This window comes from Scylla paramamosain, unplaced genomic scaffold (assembly GCF_035594125.1).
Source record: "Scylla paramamosain isolate STU-SP2022 unplaced genomic scaffold, ASM3559412v1 Contig18, whole genome shotgun sequence".
In the NCBI taxonomy this organism is placed as follows: domain Eukaryota; kingdom Metazoa; phylum Arthropoda; class Malacostraca; order Decapoda; family Portunidae; genus Scylla; species Scylla paramamosain.
The window spans coordinates 637,679-657,500 of NW_026973683.1; the positions used below are offsets into that span (position 1 = coordinate 637,679).

Consider the following 19,822-nt stretch of genomic DNA (forward strand, 5'->3'; position numbering starts at 1 on the left):
GTGCCGCCATCTAAAATTACCGATTTGCTGCCGCCCTCCAGAGAACACGACGGGTCATTCTGCCTCATGATGGAAGGAATTATACGACACAGACAGACACAGAGAGAGAGAGAGAGAGAGAGAGAGAGAGAGAGAGAGAGAGAGAGAGAGAGAGAGAGAGAGAGAGAGAGAGAGATGACTAACATAAGGAAGAAAAGTGAATAAGAGGAAGAGATGAAAGAAAAATATGGAGAGAGAGAGAGAGAGAGAGAGAGAGAGAGAGAGAGAGAGAGAGAGAGAGAGAGAGAGAGAGAGAGAGAGAGGTGCATCTTTATATCTCTGGACAGGTAGATTTATATACGTAGGTGATTGATTGGGTTTAGACAGGCATGTAATGTATGTGTGTATATATGTACGTGACACACACACACACACACACACACACACACACACACACACACACACACACACAGCTCTCCAAATCAACAGACAAACAGACAAACAAACAATATATAAATGCGATAACAACTTTCAATTTGGATTTTGAATTTTCACCCTCGACTGAATCAAATTAAAAAGAAAAACATCAATGAATTAAACACTTCACTCGTTTTGTTTACATTTTTGATTTGTGAAAAAAAAATACAAGTGTATGATTCAAAAGTTATATCAGTAGTAATAGTAGTAGTAGAAAAGAGAGTAACAATGTGACCCCTAGCTCATAGAAAACGGGTTTTGATAAATTTATTAAAAAAAAACGTAATTACCACGAGAAAGGGATAACTATGGTAATTTAATGTTATATATGTGTATGTACATTAACTATTTACGTTGATTCTTCAACACACACACACACACACACACACACACACACACACACACATGGATTTAATCGTGTTAGCGTGGCCTTGAATGAAACATACTAAGAGAGAGAGAGAGAGAGAGAGAGAGAGAGAGAGAGAGAGAGAGAGAGAGAGAGAGAGAGAGAGAGAGAGAGAGAGAGAGATTCAGAGACAAGATATGCAAAAAAAAAAAAATAAATAAATAAATAAATAAATAAAAATGAACCCACAAATAGAATCATAAATGAAATAAACTTGGAACCTCGTAAAATTATAAACGTTTGAACTGGGGATTCGATAAATGGATCACGGTGACAGACAGCAAGAGTTTAAATGTTTAGACTGCCTGGTGTTGATCAGCTGGGATTTTAATGGCTTTGTTGTGATGTTTTGATGTTTTGCGCTGTTTTTTTTTTTTTTTCTGGTGGTAGCTTCTCCTTATTTGTTTATTTGTTTATTTATTTATTTATTTTTGTGTATGTTTTTTGTTATTTGGTTTTATGTTTTTTTCTTTTTAATGTTTTGCAGTGTTTCTTTTTTGGTTATTTTGTGTTATGCTTTGTAATTTTGTTTTTCTTACCTTGTTCTGCTTCCTTATTTTCTTATTTTTTTTACCTTCCTTTATTGTTATGTCTTGTTGTCTTGTTTTGTTGCTGTTTTTTTTTTTCGTAATTTCGTTTCTCTGTATTCTTTTTTTATTTTTTTATTTGCAATCTTTTCATTTTTTCTTATTTTTTGTGTCTTCTATTCTTATTTTCTGATGTTCTTCTTATGATAACCTATGTAATCTTATTTTTTCTATTTTCTTGCCATCTTTCCCAGTGTCCATTTCTTATTTTCCTATTTTTTTGCAGTGTTTCTTTCTTATTTTCTTCTGTTATGCTTTCCAAACCCCTTTTCTTATATCTTCCCCAGTCCTCTTTTTCTTTTTTTTTAATGTCTTTTCCAGCCTCCATTTTCTCTTAATATTTCTGCACTTATTTTCTTATATTAACTTCTATTATATTACTTTGCAGTCTCCTTTGCTTATATCCTGAATCTCTCTTAGCTCCCGGCGTTCTTATGTTCTACTGTTCTACTTACTTCAAAGAACTCCCGGACTGTAAGGCTGTTGTCCAGAAACTCCTGCGCCAGGGGTTCATTCGTGCAGTATTCAGCGTGGCGGTCGAAGTCTCGCTCCTGTAGAAGAGGCAGAGGGAGGTTAAGGCGCTGTAGGTTAGGTCAGTAATTGTAGAAGTTACATAGAGTGAAGAAAAGAGGAGCTTCAGGTCTGTATTTTGTGGTTAGGTTAGGTTACGTTAGATTTTGTTGGGTTAGGTTAGGTTAGGGTAGGTTAGGATAGGTTAGGTTAGGTTAAGTTAGGTTAGGTTAGGTTAGGGTAGGTTAGGGTTAGGTTAAGTTAGGTTAGGTTAGGTTAGGTTAGGTTAGGTTAGGTTAGGTTAGGTTAGGTTAGGTTAGGTTAGGGTAGGGTTAGGTTAGGTTAGGTTAGGTTAGGTTAGGTTAGGTTAGGTTAGGTTAGGGTAGGTTAAGTACACTAGCTATACTGAAATAATAAAGAGATTAAAGCCTGTATTTTGTGATTAGGTTATACATTGTTAGGTTAAGTTAGGTTAGATACAATGAAGTAAGAAAGAAGCTAGACTGAAATAAGAAGAATAAATGAATGGAGGAAGAAAGGAAGGAATGAAAGAGGCTCTGGTTAAATATTTGTATATATAATGAGAGAGGAACTCAGACAGACAGACAAACAGACAGACTGACAGACATGATGAATTTTACGTATGTCATTAGCAAAACGAGGAAGCGTTAACAGAGAGAGAGAGAGAGAGAGAGAGAGAGAGAGAGAGAGAGAGAGAGAGAGAGAGAGAGAGAGGTTTATGTGTCTGGTGTTTACGTCACTGCATGATGAACGAAAATGATAGGAGAAATGACGAGCGAAAATCGGGATAAAAACTTGAGCATTGAGGTCAGACTGTGGGAAGTGAGCGAATCATGAAGATCGAAGAAGAAGCAAGAAAATTAAATAAAGGTAAAAAAAAAAAACGGGGAGCATTCCGTAAACTAATCAGACGACTCGAAAATAGAGGGGGAAAAAAAACGAAAGAAAAAAAAACGAATATCTTGTGAATCAACCCACGTTATGATCGTGCCAATGAAATCATGAATAGAGAATGATGAAAACTGCCCCCCCAAAAAAAAAAAATTAATAAATAAATAAATAAATAAATAAATAGATAAATAAATCTAAATGAAAATAGGAAGACCATGAGATGCCGTATTTTGTGACCTACAATTGCAGACAAAGCGACGTAGGAGTAAAGATTTTTCAAACGAGTGAGAAGAGAAATAAATAAGAAAAGATTTTTAATAAAGGTAAAAAGATGAACAAAGAGGAATTTCTGAAGCAGAGAGAAGAGCGTGGAAAGACCCTATTGATGGCAAGGTAAGGCGCAGGGCAGGTAAGAAGAACAGGTGCTTCGGTTGATAAATCTTCATCAAAAGCGTCATTAAATCGAAAAATTTGCGGGGAAAGACGTGGATAAGTGTTTGAACCGATAACAGATGAGGAAGTGGACGAGACGAACAGGGAGAGAAAAAGAAGAGGAGATAAACAGGGAGGAGAAAAAAGATTAAACAAAGACAGACAGATAGAGCAAAGAAAGAAGATATAGAGAGCAAAGCCAAAGAGAAGATAGACAAGTAAATCAAAAGAAGAGAAGAGATATAGAGAGAAATAGAACAGAGGCAGAGAAACTAGAGATAAAACAGAGATAGACGGATAAAGAGATAGAGAAACTAGAGATAAAACAGAGATAGACGGATAAACCTAACGAAGAAGATATTGACAGCTAAGCCAAAGAGAAGACAAATGGGTATATCAAAAGAAGAAGAGGTGAAAAGACAGGTAATTTAAAGAGAAGATAGACAGAAGAAGACATAGACAGCTAAGCCAAAGAGAAGAAGAAAGAAGAAGAGGTGAAAAGACAGGTAATTTAAAGAGAAGATAGACAGTCAAAAGGAAATAGAATAAACAGACACTTAAACACAAAGAAGAAGAGATAGACAGATAAAACAGAAAAAAAAAGTAATTGAATTTGACGGGTAACAAAATGAGCTGTGTCTTATCAAATACAAGTGCTTTTAAGTGAAGGTTCATTGGCTTAGCAATAGGTAGGAAATAGATGAACATTATTTGAAGTCAAGATTAAAAAAATAGTGACAGGGAAATAGAGAGAGATGAAGAAGGAGATTAAAACAAGTTACCCTACAGTAAATGGATAGATTAAATTAACAAGTGTCCAATTACATTTAACTTTGATAATATAAAGGTTAACTGAAGTAATAAATAGATCAATCAACGTATTTTGAAGCACAGACTGAAGAAAATAGATGATAAGACGAAAGACCCATTCAGAACATCAATTATCTCAGGTAGACCATTATAGAATCACATTTATTCAAGGCAGCTCATTTTACTAGGCCTAGGTGTGTAAGCCTAACCCGAAAGTGAAGCAAGTTAGGCCTCTCAGCACACTGGGGAGGTAGACACATGTAAACTAAGGTGAGGTTTGCGCCCTTGCAGGTTAATTGTCTTCCTTATGAAACCTTGTAGAGAGAGAGAGAGAGAGAGAGAGAGAGAGAGAGAGAGAGAGAGAGAGAGAGAGAGAGAGAGAGAGAGAGAGAGAGAGAGAGAGAGAGAGAGAGAGAGAGAGAGAGAGACAGGTAATTAAGTTGTTGTTTGTCGTGAACTCAAACTTGTTATGAAATGTTGGTTGTTATGGCGAGACACACAGACACACAGACAGACAGACAGACAGACAGACAGACAGACGCACATACACTGACTGACAATTACCAATGAAAGAAATTATAACTTTTTTTCAAAATTAATAATAAAAAATACCTTAATCACAATATTTCTCACAATTACTGAATATAAACAATAAATAATAAATCTAACTCCCTATTGGTGGAAATATCGTAACATCACAACCCAGGAAACGATCTGGCTTCCTATTGGTAGAGAGCCATGACGTCAAAGAGCCCCAGCCAATCACTCACCAGGCGCAGGAAGGTTCGGCCAATCATAGTGGGGACCTCTGCGTGGTATTTCACCCCTTCAATGAGGACGCTGTGGGAGAAAAAATGGGTGGGGTGAGAGAGTGTTTGGGGAGTAGGGGGGAGAAAGAGAGGGGGAAGGGGAGTTTAGGGAGAGGAAGGGGGAGAGAGGAGGAGAATATGTTTGTGGAGGAGAAAGGGGAGAGAGGAGGTGGTTCTCGAGAAGGGAAGGGAGGAGGGATGGAGGAAGAGAGGGGAGGAAAGAGGGAGAAAGGTGAATGGAGAAGGATTTGGGGAGGAGAGAGAAGCTTTGGAGGGAAGAGAAAGGGAGGAACGTGATCGGGGAGAAGGAGAGAAAAGAAAAAGAATGAATATAGAAAAGAGAAGAGAAAGAAAAAGAAAAGATTGATAGATCTGAATGGAGTTATATATCTCAAGAGGAGGAGAAAGAGAAGTAGGAGGAAGAGAGGAGGAGGAGGAGGAGGAGGAGGAGTAGAGAGGAGGGAAGGGGAGACAAGCAGGGGTCGGAATGGATATCTCAATGACTGAACCTTATATAACTCCCAGGGGCGTCTATATCCTGTAGTAGGGGCCCTTTAGGTCACTCAGCCGCACCTCAAGCTGTGATGAACAAAGGTAGGAAGAAAGCTGGAAAGGTAAGTGCATTTTTCTGATTTTTTCCTTTATTTTTTCCTTCTTTTTTGAGTTGACTAAAAGAAAGTTGTCCATTTTTTTTCTTTTCATATTTTTTCTTTCTTTTTTTCTTTCTTTTTTTGAGTTTTCAGTACTTTTTTTTATTTATTTTTATTATTATTTATTTTTGAAAGGCGTGTTTTCTATCTAAGAATGAGATAAGATAAAAAAAAAATGGGAATATTGTATAGATTACGATTCTCTCTCTATCCATCTTTATATATCACCCTCGTTTTCATCCCTTTTTATTTATATTTTGTTCTGGAAAGCGAGTTTATCCACAAAGAAATTAGATACGAGAAGAAAATGGGAAAATCATGAAGGTTACGATTTTCTCCCTACCTCTGTCTTTATCACCCTCATTTTCTTCCTTTTCCCTTTATATTTTGTTCTGGAAAGCGATTTTTATCCACAAAGAAATTAGATAAGAATGAGATTTCGTATAGTCTCACGCACCCATCCCCACTTACTCTCTCCTAACTTACTTTTGGTGGAATTCACTGATAAACTTGAAATTATTAAAGATCAGGTCCTTCTGGTCCCTGATGGCGCGGGGAGTCGAGTTCTGGTCCAGTAATTCGTAGTAATTCTCCATCACGTACTGTAGATCCTTCACAAATTCATCTTCAGTCTCCACCAGCTCTCGAATCGTTGCTCTGTAGGGAAGGGATAGCAGTGGTGGTGGTGGTGGCGGTGGTGGTGGTGGTGGTGGTGTCAGTAAGTTAGACAAGCCTGAGTGACTGGCTGGTGTGACGCCCGAGTTTGAAATGTGAAGTTTAGTTTAGTTTAGTTTAGTTTGGGTTAGTTTGGTTTGGTTACTCGTTTTTTTTTTTTTTTTTTTGCTGTTGTTGTTGGTGGTGGTGGTTGTGGTGGTGGTGGTAGTGGTGGTGGTGGTGGTGGTGGTGATGTTTTTTCTTCTCTTTCCCCTCCTTCTCGTCTTTCTCGTTCTTCTTGTCATCATTATAATCGTCCTTCTCCTCCTTCTCCTCCTCCTTCTCTTCTTACCCTTTCTCATTATCCTTTCATCCTCCTCTTCCTTCTCCTCCTCCTCCTCCTCTTCCAAGTCTTCCCTTTTCACCTCACTCATAAACCTTCCCTCCAACACAAAATCTTACCATTATTTCCTCCCTCACCCATTTCTCACAAACACAATCTTACCCATTCCTTTCCTCAGTCATTCCTTACCCTGTTCCCTCCCTTATAACCTCTCAGTCACCCATTCCCACCATCACCCAACCATCACCCTATTACTTACGTTCTCTTCGCCCTGGCTTCATCTTCAGGAGAAGGACCCAAAAGATTCTTGCTAGACAGTTTTCTTGATTTGTATTCTCGTATTTCCTTCATCAGGTTCTGCTTCACTTCCAGCGGCTCCTCCAGGGCAATTTGCTGCACGGTTCTCTTGAGGGAGGAGCGCAGGGCAGTGGTGGTTGTCTCCGAGTGCTGCTGCAGGAGGCGGGCAGGCACGAGACCCTCCTTGCCGCTCTCTTCGTCTCTCATCACCCATCTGTTGAATTGTTTGGGTTTTAGTGGCTGTGGTGGTGATGGTGGTAGTGATGGTGGTGGTGGTGGTAGTGAATGATGATTGTCTGTCTATCTACTGCTGTTCTACTACTATTACTACTGCTACTGCTACTGCTACTACTACTACTACTACTACTACTACTACTACTACTACTACTACTACTACTACTACTATCTCAGTCTCATTCTTTTTAGTATATCTCAGTCTCTTCTTGTCTCTCCCAGTCTATCTCTCACTTCTAGCCTCTCACAGCCTTTCCCAGCCTCTCCCAGCTTCCCACAACCTCCCGCAGCCTCTCCCCAGCCTCCCACAGCCTCTCACAGCTTCCCCCAGCTTTCCACAGCCTCCCACAACCTTCCACAGCCTCTCACAGCGATTCCCCAGCATCCCATAGCCTCCTACAGCCTACCTCAGCCTCCCACAGCCTCTCCCAGCCTCCCACAGCCTACCTCAGCCTCCCACAGCTTCCCCCAGCCTCCCTTAGCCTCCCCCAGCCTTCCCCAGCATCACCCAATTTATCCCAGCCTTTCTAAGCGTCTTTCTACCTGTACAAGCCCATCTCTTCCTCTTCCAGCCTCTCTCTCTGCCTCTCATAACCTCCCCAAGCTTCCCCCGGGACACCTACCTCTCCTCCCCCTGGTCATGCCCTCTGGAGCGGCGGTCCGGATGGTTCCTCTTCGGTCTGATTGCCATCTTGTGTTTCGCTGCAGAATTGTCCAAAAGTTGTGTCGTAACGCCATCGTCCCCTCCCTCAAGGCGTGGGCGTCTGTGGGCGTGGCAGGGCGCGGGTGTGGGCGTGAGGTGTATGTAGCGGGAAGGTGGGGTGTGTGTTTCGGGGTGTTTTGGTGTGTTTTGGGGGGGTTTGGGTGATGAGGTGTGTGTGTGTGTGTGTGTGTGTGTGTGTGTGTGTGTGTGTGTGTGTGTGTGTGTGTGTGTGTGTGTGTGTGTGCGTGTGTGCTTCCTCTCACTGTCTAAGGGATAATGAGGTATGATGTGTGTGTGTGTGTGTGTGTGTGTGTGTGTGTGTGTGTGTGTGCGTAATTTTAGACACTGTGTGGGGCAGTTAAGTCACTCATTCACCCCCTCTCTCTCTCTCTCTCTCTCTCTCTCTCTCTCTCTCTCTCTCTCTCTCTCTCTCTCTCTCTCTCTCTCTCTCTCTCTCTCTCTCTCTCTCTCCCCTTTGATCCCTTCCCCCTTCCCCCTTCCCCATCACCCATCACCCATCACTTACTTAAAGGGACTCGTCTTATCCACTAAGGTTAGGATCTGTCCAGTCACCACAGGTAGTCCCTCATCATCTTCAGGCGTGTAGTCCCCCTCTGCTATGTAGGTGGTGGTGGTGGTGGTGGTGGTCGTGGTAGTGGTGGTGGTGGTGCCTTCCCCTCCTCCCTCCAACTCCTCCGTCCAGAAGTCAAGGCGCTGTTCCGTTTTCTGTTGTTCTACTGGTGGTGGTGGTGGTGGTGGTGGTGGCGGCGCTGGTGGCTGTGGTGGTGATGGTGGTGGTTTTTGTTGATGTAAAAGGTTATATTTTTAGACTGCATCTCTCTCTCTCTCTCTCTCTCTCTCTCTCTCTCTCTCTCTCTCTCTCTCTCTCTCTCTCTCTCTCTCTCTCTCTCTCTCTCTCTCTCTCTCTCTCTCTCTCTCTCTCTCTCTCTCTCTCTCTCTCTCTCTCTCTCTCTCTCTCCCAGCTTAATGGCTGATCACACACACACACACACACACACACACACACACACACACACATACACACACACACACACACACACACACACACACACACACACACACTCACCTGTACTGACTTACCTGTTTAATTAAGAGCAATTAAGGAAGTCTTGGAAGAGTTCACCTGTAATTACCTGTCCTTACTTACCTCTTCCTGTTGTTTGGCTTGTTTGGTTTTGTTATCCTCGTTTATTTGTTCTTTATTTCCCGTTTTCTCTCTCTCTCTTTTTGTGACTTACCTTTCATCCGTCGTTTTCTTTGGTTTAGTTTTCTTTGTATTTCTTAATTTTCTTTTTTTGATTGTATAGAAAGTTAGCATTATTTTATTAGTTTGGCTGTGTTTTTCTTTTCTTGTTCCTCTTTTTTAAATTTTTTTTTTCAAGATTTTTGGAAGGTGAATAATTGTATGAAGGAAGGAAGGAAGGAAGGAATAATAATATCTTCTATCTATTACATTTTTTCTTCATATTCTTCTATTTTTTTTTCTCTTCTGTTGTTCATTATTTATTTTTTCATTCATTTTTTCCTCCAGTTTTTTTTTTTTATTTGGGTTCTCTCTCTCTCTCTCTCTCTCTCTCTCTCTCTCTCTCTCTCTCTCTCTCTCTCTCTCTCTCTCTCTCTCTCTCTCTCTCTCTCTCTCTCTCTCTCTCTTGTTTACCAGTTCTCTTCAATTTTAGGTCAGTAAGTCATCAACACGTGAACCATTTTCTTTCATCCTCTTTTCTCTCTTTCTCCGTTTTCTTTGCCAATAAACACGCGACCCATTTTCTTCCTTCCGGCTTCTTCCCGTTTTCTTCCTCCCGTTTTCTGTGTGCGGCTTGAAGGAAAACGAACTCATAAGATTCACCGATTTTTAATGAATAATGAAAAATTTTACACCAACCTTTCGTCACGAGCGTGTACAAAGAAGACTACACACGCACATACGCACGTACATACACGCGCTCACGCACACGCACACGCACATACACACACACACACACGCACATACAGTAGGGACGGACATGTACGTTTTCTGTTCAAGGGCAGGGCTTTGCTGGAAGGCGGCCATGTTTTTTTTCTTTCCTATCTCTATTCTCTCTCTCTCTCTCTCTCTCTCTCTCTCTCTCTCTCTCTCTCTCTCTCTCTCTCTCTCTCTTGTATGCAATGTGAGGTTAAAATTGTTCCTTTTTTTATTTATTGTTTTATTTATTTTTTTATTATTGTTAAGTAAGTGTTTGTTTACTTATTACTTGTTTGTTTGTTTGTTTGTTTATGATTACTTTGATTTATCGTTCTATTTCTATATGATTTTATTTATTTGTGTATCTAGTATTCCCATTATTATTATTATTATTATTATTATTATTATTATTATTATTATTATTATTATCTGCCTTATTCTTTTATTCTCTTACTCTCCATCTATTTATCTATTGATTTATCATTATTACTTACTGTATTTTAAGACATTTTTCTTAATTTTGTAGTTATTATCATTATCATTATTATTCATTCGTACTGTGAGAGGCGCGGCAACTTCCTGTTACGTGATTGGCTGATGGACGGATCTTATTCTTGACATGGCGTGGTGTGATTGGCCGCCTGTGCCAGCAAGACCCCGCCCCCTCTCCCCGCGGTGATATGTCAACACTTAACGCTACACGTGGAAGGGAAATGAAGGAAATAATACCTATGAGGTCATAAGGTCCAAAATAATATTAAAAACGAGTGGTGGCGTGACCTTTCCGGGCTGGTGACGTCATCGCTGCTTGAACCAATAGTAAGCTGACGTCACCGAAGCGCCAGCCAATGGTAGTGGTGGTGGCGGTGACGTCAAGGCAGCGTGAGCCAATCAGCGGCACGTGACACGGCCACCAAAATATCGCCTAAAGTGTCTTTGCAAAGATGAACTAACTTAAGTCTTGGGCACGGGGCGTGAATGAGGGGAGGGGCAGGGCGTGGATGAGGGGCGGGGCAGGGTGTGGATGAGGGGCAGGGCTGGGTAGGGTGTGTATGATGGGCAGGGCTGGGCAGGGTGTGGATGAAGGGCACCGGTAACAGCGCACAGCGAGGGCGTGACGTGACGCAGTGCAGCAGTGACGGTGATGATGCGACCAACAGACAACAAGACGGTAACAGTTCACAGCGCGGCGACATGACAGCGTAGTAATAACTTAATAATATTAGTGCATCTTTACAAACTTATCGTAGCTTCATTACTCCTACAATTATCAGAAGACCATAAAAAAACATTAGTAGAACACTAGTGTGAGATGTGACATGGAATTGTTCGTCCTCATTATCGCTAACATCTGTTGTCATGGTGTGGCGGCGCTCACTGACGCCGGGTGGCCGCGGCGGCAGGGTGACGCTGTGGTGGGCAGGGTGGTGGACGAGGCCCATAGCAGGCGCCAACACCTGCGCCTCGGGCTGGCCGGGCTGGCGTGTCTTGAGGCGCGGCGTGACTACGCCTCCTCGGACGACAGCTCGTCCACGTCGCCGTTGGTGTTGTCGTCGGCGGCGTCGAAGTCGTCGTCGTCGTCGTTGCCCAGGATGCGGTTGACGGCGGGGCAGGTGGAGCGCTGCTTGCCGCCCGTTATGTACTGCTTGGCGATCTGCTTGGCGCGGGACCGCTCTTCGTCCAGGGGCGTCACGCTGCGGCGCTCCCTGCCGCCCCGAGCGTCATCGCCCGTGAAAGGCGACAGCGTGGACGCGGGCGGCAGCTGGGAGGCGCCCACACTTAAGGTGGGAGTGGTGCCCAGGTTGGGCGTGGATCCGGGTCCCGGTGCGGCGCCCAACCCCGTCGAGGCCCCAAAGGAGGTGTCCCCGGGGAGCGGGGGGTTGCCGTACCCGGCGCCGCCCGATCCCCCGAACACTGGTGCCACGAGGGGCGCGCCGCCCCCCAGGTAGCGATTTGCGAAGCTGCCTCCAGGCCCCTCGCCCGGCGCGCCCCTGCCGTACCCGCCCCCATAGCCGCCATATCCCCCGCCATAACCCCCGCCATAGCCGCGTCCATACCCACCGCCGTAACCCCCGCCGTAGCCGCCATAGCCGCCCCCGTATCCCCTGTCGTACCCCCCGCCATACCCGCCACCATACCCTCCGCCATACCCTCCGTACCCGCCGCCATATCCTCCACTGCCATACCCGCCGCCGTACCCTCGGTCATACCCCCCTCCTCCATACCCTCCGCCATAGCCTCCCATGCCGTAGCCCCCTCCCCTGTATCCCCCCATGCCTCCCCCATACCCTCCCCCACCATAGCCACCATAGCCACCATAGCCTCCACCGTAAGTCCCGCCATAGCCGCCGCCGCCGCCGCCGCCGCCGCCGCCATAACCGCCGCCCCCGTATCCGCCGCCGACCCTGGGCGCGAGGGGCCCCAGGGCAGGGGGGGGCGCCACGCTCCTCTCCCTGAGCACGCTGCTCGCCCTGGAGTCGGCGTCCCAGGCGCCGCCCTCCGTGTCGCGCGCCTTGCGGTCCCTGTACTTCTGCAGCGGAGTCCTGTCGTCATCGGGGTCGTCTATGTCCTGCAGCACGCTGGGCCGCTGCTTCCTGCGCGGCACGGGCAGAAAGGCCTTGTCCTCGTCCTCCTCCTCGTCGTCCTCGATGATCCGTGACACGCGCGTGCTGCGGCGCGGCAGGGCGTCCAGCTCGCGCTCCAGCTCCGCGAGGCCGTTCAGGCCGTAGTCGTTGCGGTCACCCTTGGCCTCTCTGGAGGAGAGCGGCGTGGTGGAGCGTGAGCGCTCCTTGGGGAAGGTGATCGCCAGCAGGTCCTCCTTGCCCTTGCCCTTGGACTTGGAGGGCAGCAGGGCACGCTCTGCCGCCGTGTAGCCATCCTTGCCCACACGCTCACCTCGCTCACTACGCTCACCACGCTCGCCACGCTCACCGCGGTGTTCACGCTTACCTTTCCTGCTCTTGTGTTTCTCGTGTACGCCGTTGGCGTCGCGGCCCTTCTTGCTGCGGGAGTTGGCAGCGCGCGCGCCTGGGCCAAATTCTCGCCTCAGGGAAAAATTAGAGTATTTGTCCAATAGTTTGGCAACGGTGTCTGAGCGGCAGAGCGGCGCCGAGTCGCTCACGTCCTCCAGCACCACGGGCTTGAAGGGCACCACGGGGCTGTAGTCCGCGCCGCACTCCTCCTTCTCGTCCTTGGTGGGGCGGCGGTAGATTACGCTGGGCTCCGCGTCCAGGCCGTCCTCGGCGAGGCTGCAGGACCCGCGCCGCGACATGTCCACGGTGCCGCGGCGGGAGAGGCTGGCGGAGGTGGGGTCCGCGTCACTCCAGATGGATCCCGCCCTGGAGGATCTGCTGTAGGAGGCGGGGTCGTCGAGGTCGCCGTTGGCTTCGTGGAAGGGCAGCTTGGTGGGCCCGGCAGACGGCAACAGCGAGGTGTACAGCAGCTCCTGGCGCCCTGAGCGGCGTTGGCGCCCCGGCAGCGGCAGGAGGTACTTCTCTCCTGACAGCGTCCTCTGTGGGGGCACAACGTCACGCGATGCCCACCAGCCAGGCAAGGCACAGGGCAAGGAGAAGGTGGGACAGGAGGAGCAGGGAGGGCAGGGATTGGGGCAGCAGGGGGCACAGGAGCAGGCGACACGTTACCTCCACCATCACCTCGCACACTGCCTCAGCCACGCGGCGGCCGCCCCCGCCAGGCTGCAAAGACGGCCTCTGTAGGTGTGTGTGTGTGTGTGTGTGTGTGTGTGTGTGTGTGTGTGTGTATGGAGTGAGGGAGGTAAATATAGATGAGAGAGAGAGAGAGAGAGAGAGAGAGAGAGAGAGAGAGAGAGAGAGAGAGAGAGAGAGAGAGAGAGAGAGAGAGAGAAACAAAACACGGAAGTGTGCCACAGACAGACAAAAGATGGACAGACAAGGACAGACAGACAAAAGTACGTTTTCTATGACTGTATGTGACACCGAGCAGGAATAGTCTGTAAGCGTTCGTGTGTACGTATGTGCGTGCTGTACCATGGCGCACACACGCACACGCACGCACACACACACGTACAGAGACCGTCACAAGGGCCACGGAGACAGCTGAGCGCAGGCTACGAAGCGTGGCAGCGGCAGGAAAGGTCAGGATAGGTCAGGGCAGGTCATAGAAGGTCAGGGAAGGTCAGGTCAGGCCTCTACCTCCACATGAACACAGGACAAAGTGGAGAAAGGAGAAACAACCACGATTTCTATAGTGACGCCTTAAAGAAAACGAAAGTCGAGTTTTCTTACCCGTTCTCTTCGTTTTCCTTGGAGGAGGGACTTTAGGTAATGCGAATAGTTAGTGTTAGGGTGAAAGGTGAGGGTGTAAGGGTGAAGGTTGTGTGTGTGCTAAGGGCAGGAGGATGTGGAGAGTGTTAGTGAGATAATTTTGGGGAGAAAATGCATTTACCGTAACTTTTTCAGTGATTTTATTGATATTTTCCGTTTTCTTCGTTTTTTTTTTCATTAGTCTACCTTGATTTTTTATCGAAATGTTCCGTTTTCTTTTCGTGTGCCTACCTATAATTTTTTTTAATAGTAGCAATACGAAAAAAATGGTAATATTTGTAAACCTCTTGTAATGTACGTAGTGTAATCTATTCCACACACACACACACACACACACACACACACACACACACACACACACACACACACACACACACGGATATCAAGTGTGGGAATTTTGCAAAGAAGGATATCCGTGCCACTCTGCAGCCTCCCAGGTGCAGCCGTCTATCTCCGTGACAGCGCGGCCAGTATGTTCAGCGCGGTCAGGTGGAAGTGACACCAGGTAATGATATATCGATAAAAAAAACAGTGTTGCTTTTCATCTTTAGACGTAATTACGAATGTGTGTATTACCAGAGAGAGAGAGAGAGAGAGAGAGAGAGAGAGAGAGAGAGAGAGAGAGAGAGATTTACTGGCATCTTCGTATCCCAAAGTTTGCTACACTCTCCCTACTGTTTTTCTTCCTTATCTTTTATTTACTTTTTCTCTTAATTTACTGAAAAAAAAAATGCATATGTTGTTCTCAGTGCTTTCCTGACGTGTCCCTTCTTGCAAACAAACAAAACAGAAAGGGCAGAGAAACAAATCTGGCAAAAGGAAAATAGAAAATTAGGAAGAGTTTTGAAAGGGGGAGAAAACAAAAAAATAGAAGATGAAAATTATAAAAAGAATAGGAAAATAATGAAAGAGAGATAATTGCCAAATAGAAAATGTAGAATTACGAAGAGAAGAGTCTTTAAAAAATTTAAAAAAAAGGCTGGAAGACGAAAATGATACGAAAAATAGAAAAAAAATATGGAAAGAAGCAAGAAAAGTCATAAAGAAAAGGAAAAATACAAAATCAGACCCTTCCAGAGTTACCAAACCCTCCTAGAAGCGTCCCCTACTAATCTTGAAAGGAGGAAAACACTGGAAGAAGAAAATAATAAGAAAAATTGAAGTAAAACTAAAAAAAAACATGGAAAAAAACAGAAAAACCATAACCAGCTGGAAAATACAGATTCGTAACCTTTGTGAGCTACCCTGCCCTCCTAGAAGCGTCCCCTGCTAATCTTGAAAGGAGAAAAAGATTAGAGAATGATAAGAAAATAGAAAAAAAGAAAATAATATGGAAAAAGACAGAAAACCACAACCAGTAGGAAATATACAGATTCGTAACCTTTGTGAGCTACCCTGCCTTCCTATAGAACCATCCCCTGCAGACCTAAAAGATTCACAAAGCGCACCGCATCGCTAACGTGAATCCAGACAAAACAGAAACAGGGAAACCCAGGAAATGCACGCTGGATTGAGAATATTAATAAAAAAATACGACCTAGTGTTTATGAAATCTGGCAAACATTCACAGCACCTTAAGATACAATAATAATATTTCCCTGGAGATTTAATAAAAGGGGCAGCATTGCTCTTGACTGTTATTGAAGGGTGTCAGTTTGTCCCCTTGCACTGAAAAATTTAATGCACGAGTTGTGGTGGTGGTGGTGGTGGTGGTGGTGGTAGTGGTGGTGCTGCTAATACTGATACTAAAACAATTCTTTCGCTTTTCCATTTATCATTCCGTCTCTTTCACCCAAATTTTTGCACCTTCTCTCCCATTCCTTTCCCCTTTCCTTCTTTCCTTCTTTCCTTCCATTCCCATCTCTTTCCTCCCATTTCCCTAACAGTAGTAGTAGTAGTAGTAGTAGTAGAAGTAATAGTTGTTGTTGTTATGCTAATTATACTACTACTACTAATAATAATAATAATAATATTATTATTATTATAAGAAGAAGAAGAAGAGGAAGAAGAGGAAGAAGAAGAAGAAGAATGATAATAATAACATCATTAATAACGTACTCTGCTTCATTAATAATAATAATAATAATAATAATAATAATAATAATAATAATAATAACAATAACAACAACAGCATCATTAATAACTTGCTCTGCCCCAAACATCATTTAACGCCAGACAATTATTCATAGTTATTCAGTATTCTCTGTATATCATGTTGCTATTTACATTAATGGGAAGCGTCCACATTTCTCTCTCTCTTACTTCACATCGTTGCAATGACACAACTCTGACCCAAGAATTTCAGCCTCTCCCGCCTACGTTAGCGCTGTAAACACACGCAACTTTAAGCAAATGAAAATAAAGTAAGAGAAATTACTGATATCTTTAATAAAAAAAAAAAAAAGGAGAAAAGAAAATAGAAAGTTTGTTAATATAATGACGAATGTTTTCTTTCCTTTCTTTTTCTTTTGCAATGACAAATTAAATAGTTTCCTTTTCATCAGTGACAAATGAAATAGTTTATCTTTTTTTTTAACGTTTTAAAATTAATATTTGGAATCTTTAAAATTACGCAGTTTCAAATATCTCTCTCTCTCTCTCTCTCTCTCTCTCTCTCCACTTCATCTATATTTACCAGTCATTACGGTAAGAGGGTATAGGGGGAGGGAGACGGGATGCAGGGGGAGGAAGTTAGACCACGAGACGCGCATTACAGCCCTTCCCACTCTCTTCTGCGCACCTCTCACCTCTCACTCTCACCTCTCACCTCTCACTCTCATCTCACCTCGTTTCCCATTTTCGTTATTTGCACGTTTTCTTTGAGTTTCCTTCCGTTTACGCTTATTACTGCTGATATTGGTATTGTTTTTGTTACTACTACTACTACTACTACTACTACTACTATTATTATATATACCACTACTTTATTCTTACGCTACTTGCATATCTTGAAACGTACAAAATAAAAAAAATAAATATCACTAATAAATATCAGATGAGAAAGTTGGCAGGTGATAGTATGCAGACTCTCTCTCTCTCTCTCTCTCTCTCTCTCTCTCTCTCTCTCTCTCTCTCTCTCTCTCTCTCATGCTTATTTTTGGCGGCTAACTTCAATAAGGCAAATATTTTGATGACGACCAAGATGAGACGCTGCCTGCCGTACGATAATTGCCCGGGGATGATGCCAGGCGTATGATACTTGCCCTAATCTCTGCCTGGCGTACGATTCAAGCGCTCTTTATGTACAGAATTGTTTTAACTGTTGTACTTTTTTTGGTCGCCAGTGGAAAATGGAGTTCAGTCCTTTCTATGGCGTTTTTGTGTTCAAGAGTCTTTTTTTTTTTTTGTTTAAGAGGGGTGTTGGTCAAGGGAAACTAAATTAGTATTAAAAAAAAGGCCATTTGAGGTGCCAGCTCGTATAGAAAGTTATATTTATGTGTGACTGAATAATTTACTCGTGTTCTGTGTAAAAATAAAAGAGACAGGAGAAAAAAAAAAGATTGATAATTGCATGAAGGATATTGTTGAGGAGTTAAAGGGTTGACATTCTACAGTGACCTTGCCTGTCTGTCTGTCTGTCTGTCTGTCTGTTAATCATGGTAGTTTTCTTAGTATGTTGTATCTTATTCTTGTTTTGTTTGTTGTTATTGTTTTTTTGTTCGTTTATTTGTTTGTTTGTTGTTTTACTCCGTTTTCTGTTTGAATTTTCTTTTGTTTTGTCTTTGTTTTGGTTATGATTGTCTTTTCTCTCTCTCTCTCTCTCTCTCTCTCTCTCTCTCTCTCTCTCTCTCTCTCTCTCTCTCTCTCTCTCTCTCTCTCTCTCTCTCTCTCGCATACCTAGAGTTGAAAAATAAATGTCCCCTGTAGTGTGTGTGTGTGTGTGTGTGTGTGTGTGTGTGTGTGTGTGTGTGTGCGCGCTGCCAGGTGTATAGGGGTGGTTGTCGTACCGTCTTTTCGTGAATTAATTAATATTATACTCAAGTTGAAGCTATGCCGTAGACTTTGAGCTTGCCTTTTATAGTTGTGAGCTGAGAGAGAGAGAGAGAGAGAGAGAGAGAGAGAGAGAGAGAGAGAGAGAGAGAGAGAGAGAGAGAGAGAGAGAGAGAGAGAGAGAGAGTGTGTTCATTTCCTCTGTTACTTCCTTTTGTGTTTTTCCATTTTTTCACTTTAAATTTTGATCTATTTCCTTTTTTTTTCATTTCCTGTCGTTGTTCATTTCGTAATTTTCGTTTTTTTATCTATTATTTTTTTGTAGAACTATTTAAAGTATTCCAAATGTTTGTTTTTCTTATTTTTTTGTATATAATATCGTTCAATAAATTAATTCTGTCCGCTTTTTTAAAACTATCACGCGATTATACTGTTGGAAAAAGCATAATACAATAAACAAGACAATAATAATAATAATAATAATAATAATAATAATAATAATAATAATAATAATAATAATAATCTTTCTCATATTTCCAATCTCTATATTTTCATCATCAAAGACCACAAAACTCAATAGCCTTGTTGACAACCGCGTTTTTTTACAAGTGATGCTGAAGAATGCTTGTTAATTTATCACCAGAACTATGAGGGCAATTGAAAACACCAATAACCTTCGGAACAGCGTGTTGAAATACTTACAGAAATAAGACCGCGAAATATTTTGAGTGTTACGCCTTTTTTATTCAGTTTTCATCATTTCTCTCTCCTTCGTTCATTACTAATAAGCTTTTTTTTTTTTTAATCACTGTCAGCTTCTAATTTTCAAGTTGCTTTGCCTGAAATCACCAATAATTTTAATCTGTTTGGTCTTTAATATACTGATAACGATATTTTTTTTTAACGTTTTCCTATCAGACTTTCTATTTAATACTTTATTCTTCTTCCTTCCACCTTGTGTCATTGTTAAGCGCTTCAAGAGACACGGATTCCACCCCTCAATGCTACTTGGGACGCGGCACCTTCATTTATACTTGGCTTCATCATCATCAGCATCAGCATCATCATCATCAAGTGGCAGGCTTCCATTTGGTTTTCTCAGATTTTACGTCCGAATGAAAGGGAAAACGAAATTAAAGGTGAAAGAAAACGGAGGTACGCTTTTTTTTTCAGGGTTAACTTTACTATTTTTCTTTTTTCTTTTATTTATTTATTTATTTTTGTGAATCTTGTCGTTTTGTTTACTGAGGTTTGCTTATCGTGCTTTCCTTTGTGTGTTTCTTGTGTTAATGAGATTTTTTTGTATATTTGTTGCTAATGCTGGTGTTTGTCTTTCACTAATTAGGAGTTATTTGGATCAACTCTCTCTCTCTCTCTCTCTCTCTCTCTCTCTCTCTCTCTCTCTCTCTCTCTCTCTCTCTCTCTCTCTCTCTCTCTCTCTTTCGTTAAGGTGTTTATAGAACTTCCGGTGACTGAAGTGTCTAGAGAGAGAGAGAGAGAGAGAGAGAGAGAGAGAGAGAGAGAGAGAGAGAGAGAGAGAGAGAGGGAGGGAGGGGGCAACTGGGAAATACCTGAGTGCGATCTGTGCAACATACCTGAAGGATGACTAATTAATTTTGGCGACCTTTGGCAACCCCTTAGAGAGAGAGAGAGAGAGAGAGAGAGAGAGAGAGAGAGAGAGAGAGAGAGAGAGAGAGAGAGAGAGTTAAAGTGAAGCATCCATTATTATCTCCCTCAAGTTTCCCTTTGAATACTCTCTCTCTCTCTCTCTCTCTCTCTCTCTCTCTCTCTCTCTCTCTCTCTCTCTCTCTCTCTCTCTCTC

At 43.4% G+C, this 19,822-nt stretch overlaps 2 protein-coding genes across 5 annotated transcripts in view; both read right to left on the bottom strand.

The window, feature by feature from the left end:
- Positions 1 to 19,822, bottom strand: part of LOC135097342 (obscurin-like) — a 130,126-nt gene that overhangs the window by 77,262 nt on the left and 33,042 nt on the right. For all 4 annotated transcript variants that reach the window (XM_063999139.1, XM_063999137.1, XM_063999138.1 and 1 more), the window contains exons 4-9: positions 8,330 to 8,580; positions 7,724 to 7,864; positions 6,829 to 7,080; positions 6,059 to 6,229; positions 4,884 to 4,953; positions 1,905 to 2,000 (exon numbers count right to left, since the gene is read on the bottom strand). In XM_063999139.1, the coding sequence (XP_063855209.1) occupies positions 1,905 to 2,000; positions 4,884 to 4,953; positions 6,059 to 6,229; positions 6,829 to 7,080; positions 7,724 to 7,864; positions 8,330 to 8,580 (981 nt within the window). The remainder of the gene's footprint in view (positions 1 to 1,904; positions 2,001 to 4,883; positions 4,954 to 6,058; positions 6,230 to 6,828; positions 7,081 to 7,723; positions 7,865 to 8,329; positions 8,581 to 19,822) is intronic.
- Positions 9,661 to 19,822, bottom strand: part of LOC135097344 (uncharacterized) — a 23,228-nt gene continuing 13,066 nt past the window's right edge. Inside the window, 1 exon segment of the mRNA XM_063999142.1 lies at positions 9,661 to 13,277. Coding sequence (XP_063855212.1) covers positions 11,271 to 13,277 — 2,007 coding nt within the window. The 3' untranslated portion in view covers positions 9,661 to 11,270.